General features: G+C 38.4%; 1 protein-coding gene across 1 annotated transcript in view; it reads right to left on the bottom strand.

Moving 5' to 3' along the window:
* Positions 1-520: 520 nt before the first annotated feature.
* Positions 521-4,909, bottom strand: part of srcin1b (SRC kinase signaling inhibitor 1b) — a 99,157-nt gene continuing 94,768 nt past the window's right edge. Inside the window, exon 21 of the mRNA XM_014014832.1 lies at positions 521-3,618. Within this exon, the coding sequence (XP_013870286.1) occupies positions 3,613-3,618 (6 nt within the window). The 3' untranslated portion in view covers positions 521-3,612. The remainder of the gene's footprint in view (positions 3,619-4,909) is intronic.

Raw genomic sequence — 4,909 nt, 5'->3', positions numbered from 1 at the left:
GCTGGACCACGGATCTGTCCAGGTGTCTCTGTGCTGGACCACGGATCTGTCCAGGTGTCTCTGTGCTGGACCACGGCTCTGTCCAGGTGTCTCTGTGCTGGACCATGGATCTGTCCAGGAGTCTCTGTACTGGACCATGGATCTGTCCAGGTGTCTCTGTGCTGGACCATGGATCTGTCCAGGTGTCTCTGTGCTGGACCATGGATCTGTCCAGGTGTGTCTGTGCTGGACCACAGATCTGTCCAGGTGTCTCTGTGCTGGACCACGGATCTGTCCAGGTGTCTGTGCTGAACCCTAGACCAGTCCAGGTGTCTCTGTGCTGGACCACGGATCTGTCCAGGTGTCTGTGCTGAACCCTAGACCAGTCCAGGTGTCTCTGTGCTGGACCACGGACCTGTCCAGGTGTCTCTGTGCTGGACCACGGACCTGTCCAGGTGTCTCTGTGCTGGACCACGGACCTGTCCAGGTGTCTCTGTGGTGTTTTATTAATTTTTATTCGTAAATAATTCAGTCCTGCAGCGACAGCTGTGACAGATCAGACCTTTATTGTCACAAAAACACAACAAACGTACAAAAAGCAGCAACTTTGAATCTTTTCGTTCAGATTTGTGCTGAAGTTTCTCTTCACAGACAACACTTACCCACACGGCAGGCATCACTTTCAAACTGAAGGAACGGCTGTTAGATGATACATATTTTAGATTTATTTCTGGGTTGACGATAAAGTTTTATTAATTTTTTTCTTTCTTTCTTCTGACAGAACGGGATACAAAACTCTAATGTTTCTGTACAGTTTTTACTCTACGGCTCACAGGGTTACACTGAATGCTGAGTCAGCGTGCAGATTTCCAGGAATGTTTACAGTTTGCATGCCATTTTAGAGTTTATTAAAAAACTTCACATAAAACCAGCTCTGTAATATACTGTTTGGGTTTATATACATGATTTAAACATCCACAGATGGTTTTTTACCACACATTCATCAATAAACCATGAATAAACAGTTTAATCTGAGGAGTGAACACAGTCGGTTATATTAGATTAAAACAGCTACGAACTCCTGCTTGTTTTTTTTTTAATTAAATGTTAGTTTTTTATTGTTTGTTTTTTTTACAGTTAGAATCCAGAACGTGTGACTCATGGTTCGGTTCATGGTTCGCAGAAAAAATAAAATCTTTAACACAGAAAAATAATAATTTATAGAATAAATGTGTTACATGTTTATGAATCCTTTTCAAGTATAAAAATACAAAAAAGCTTGATTATATAAAACATAGATGACCTTTTTTTTTACATGTTCTCTTAAAAACTAAAACTAAATGGTTTTAGAATAATATACATACAAGATTATCAGTGACGTGGTTAACTTCTCTACTTCTGGATTAGTTAATCTGAGCTAATCTGAGCCTACAGATACATTCCATTAAGATGTTAATTATTAACTTTTATGTAAAGTTAAGAAAAAACTAACTCCTCACAACTCTCAGCCCGTTTGAAGGTTTGTCATTTTATCTAAACTTTTATTTAAAGTTGAATAATTTTAATTAAAACGTTAATCGTCGTCTGTGTCCCAGTTTTTACTTTAACTATTAATAAACTCAGCTTTTAGTCCAATTTCAGCTAAATTATTAGTTTACATTTTTACACGATTACTTGACTGTTAGAAAAATATCTCATGAACTATATGATGGACTGATTAATTTGAGTCGATGTTGATATAAAAATGGCTACAACCATTTTAACAATAATGAGCTGTAATCTGGTGTGTTAGTAGCTGAGAGCTACGGCAGGCCATTTTAACATAAAATCAGCTTCGTCTGACGATCTGTATTTACATCCTAGATGTCTAAAAACAAGTTTTAACAAGGAGCAACTACATTTTGAATATCCTGAATGGTAATTTAAGATATCTGCACTCTTAGACCTGTCCAGATAATTTAAGATATCTGCAAGATTTCTTCAGATTCATTCTGACAAATCAAAATGTAAATTAAAAAAAATCTCAAATGACGTCAACGCATTTATCATTTAAAGAGTCACACATCTGTAATTACAGTTCAAGATTTTTAAATGTAATTATGATGAGTCAAAATTTATTTTTAAACATCTGAAATAAGAAACTGTGCATAAGCCCCGCCCCCTGCTGTCACTTAGCTGCCCAAACAGATGCCTGCAGGGTTTTGTTTGGCTGCAATGACAGACAATAAATTATTGTTTTTTTAATTCATGCTGAGCTTCAGCAAGAATTCGATTTGGACTGACCTAAGACTGAAGACCACTGAACAGCAAATTAAGGTAAAGTTAGTGTCAGTAAGACTAAAATATCTTAGAAACTTTCAGCTAAAATGCTTTGTAAATCTGATGTTTTGACTAGACAGAATATTCAAGATGTCTTAAATAGATAAAAAAAAATACCCAAGATATCTGTAATTCAACTGGAGATATCTTAGAGGAGTTATGACTTGTCATAATTACAGTTTTATAGATATTTATAAGATAGTTTTGCGGAGTCATTATTTGCTTTCAATAAATCTGTAATTTTATTTGCACTGATCCAATCTTAAATATCTGATATCTAAAACTAGCCTCTAAACTGAATGGTAAATCTGAAATCATTGAATGTAACTAGAGATCTATTTTATGTAATACGTCTATGAACCGATTTAAGATGTTAGGAATGTGAGTGAGGTGAAGCTGATTTTATGTTAAAATGGCCTGCCATACAGAGTCTTCCTCAACATTGTGAAAGCTGGCTGTAAAAACAGATCTGTTAGTTCTCAGTTAATAAAATTTAATTATTTCTGTTAATTTCTGTTTGTTCTTTATAAACATCTGAAACAAACTTAATGACACTAAAGTTCTTGTAGGAATTCAGATCGCCCACCAAAGCTTCAAAGATCCTGGAGCTGGATCGGTGGATCTGGGCCTCGTCCTCAGTAATGAGGCTGTTGGTCCAGTCGGTCGTGGTGAAGGAGGAGTTATGCTCCTAACCCTCACCTGTGGGGGGGATGAGATCATGACCCAAAGAACCAGGTCCAGATAGGGCGAGGACATCCTGTGGTTCATGAGATATTTTGCAAATAAACATCCTCAAAGACGTCTGAGGGTCTAAACGATCCGTTTACCTGCTCCTCTGATGACGAACTTAAGACTGAATGATGTATCTTTAAATTATTAGTAACTACAAATTATATTTTGTTGTTTTATTTCTTCTAAATAAGATTGAAAACTAAATTTTAACTTTTTCCAGCGGGACACAGATCCTGTTTTAATGAGATGCAGGTCCAGAGCTTCTGCTCTGGGTTTTGTTCTTTTCAATCCAGTTGGATTATTTTTGTGTTTTCTGGCCGATGGAGTCACACCTCAGATTAGGTGTGGATTAGGATTTAGAAGTCCAAAACTGGAGCGGTCCGAGTTCTCCTCACTGATTAGTCCGGATGAGACCTGAGAAGCAGACAGGATGGAAAAAAGGCAAAAAAAAAAAAAAACAAAACAAAAAACAAACAAAAAATTAACTGAAAAAAGAAAGACTGAAATGACGTCAGAAGAAAGCAGCGAAGAAAAACGGCAGCAAAAGATGAAGGTCGATCAGCTGAATGAGCTGCAAAGAGCTCAGGACTGCCCCAGAACGGAAAGGGGGCGGAGTTTAAGAGCAAAGAAGGTCAAAATTTGAACGGAAACATGAAGCGGTGAAAGGGGGGGGGGGGGGAAGAAAAGATAAAAATCAAAATCCACTAACAGACAACAAAACAAATGTGTTTCAAGTTTTTGTTCAATCTGTGAGTCTCTGTGCTTCGAACTGATTGGCTGACAGGGAGGAGAGGGCGGGGTTTGGTTGCATCAGTGCCAACGAGAAAACGTCACTGGGAAAAAAAAAAGAAAAAAATATCTGCTCCAGTCCTGATCCTATTCTTCCTCCGGGTGTCGCAGCAGGAGAGGAGGAAGAGGAGGGAACAAAGATGAAGAAAGAAGGGAACAACGAGCTAGGACAGGATGGAGGAAGGAAACAAGGAGAAGGGTTAAAGATGGTAGAAAGACGAGGACAGAAGTTAATCCTCCTGCTGTCCTTGGGTCAAACAGACTCCTGAAACTTCAGATTTAAAACAGGAGGTTTTACTCAGAGGTCACCTCAGGTCATCTGGAGCCAGGGGCAGCAGGAGGATTCAGGAAGAATGTAAGGAGCTCCAGCTCTGAACCTTTCTGTGGCCAAACCCAGGAAATTAAAAAAAGACGTCCGTCCCTCTTTAGTCTGCTGCTGATCGCCTCTAAATCTGAGCCGACAGACATTTTCCCTCCAACAGTCTGCAGACGGTCCAGATGATCATCAAAAAACAAAGAAGGTAAATGTTTGAATGTTTACGGTGCAGAGACGTCTGGCTGAGATCAGGACACATGGATCTTTGACACAATTTAAAATATTAAATTTGAGTCACTCTGACATGAAGAATGAGCAGAGATCATTTGTCTAACATTAAATTATTCACTCAGGAGGAGGGTTAGTAGTAAAAATATTAAGTATATACATCTAATTTTATGAACAATGAGTATAAATAAATTTAGGAATTACTTTATATAAAAAAACAAAAGTTGATTTTTGGATCAGAGGAGAATAAAATTGGTCCTGACTTTGAATCATGTCACTAATAACAGTTGCATGATGCTACGTGATGTTAACACCTATAATGTGATACTAACATCTATAACGTGACGCTAACATCTGTAACATGATGCTAACATCTGTAACATGATGCTAACATCTATAACGTGATGCAGCTATAACGTGATGCTAACATCTGTAACATGATGCTAAAATCTATAACGTGATGCAGCTATAATGGCTGTGTCCAAAACGGCAGGACGGGTCCTCCGAAGGTCGAATTCGTCGGCCGCATACGTCACAGCGCCGCGA

The sequence above is a fragment of the Austrofundulus limnaeus genome, unplaced genomic scaffold, assembly GCF_001266775.1.
Source record: "Austrofundulus limnaeus strain Quisiro unplaced genomic scaffold, Austrofundulus_limnaeus-1.0 Scaffold119, whole genome shotgun sequence".
In the NCBI taxonomy this organism is placed as follows: domain Eukaryota; kingdom Metazoa; phylum Chordata; class Actinopteri; order Cyprinodontiformes; family Rivulidae; genus Austrofundulus; species Austrofundulus limnaeus.
The sequence above is the reverse complement of the archived record's forward strand: the minus strand, read 5'-3'. Positions and strand labels throughout refer to the sequence as shown.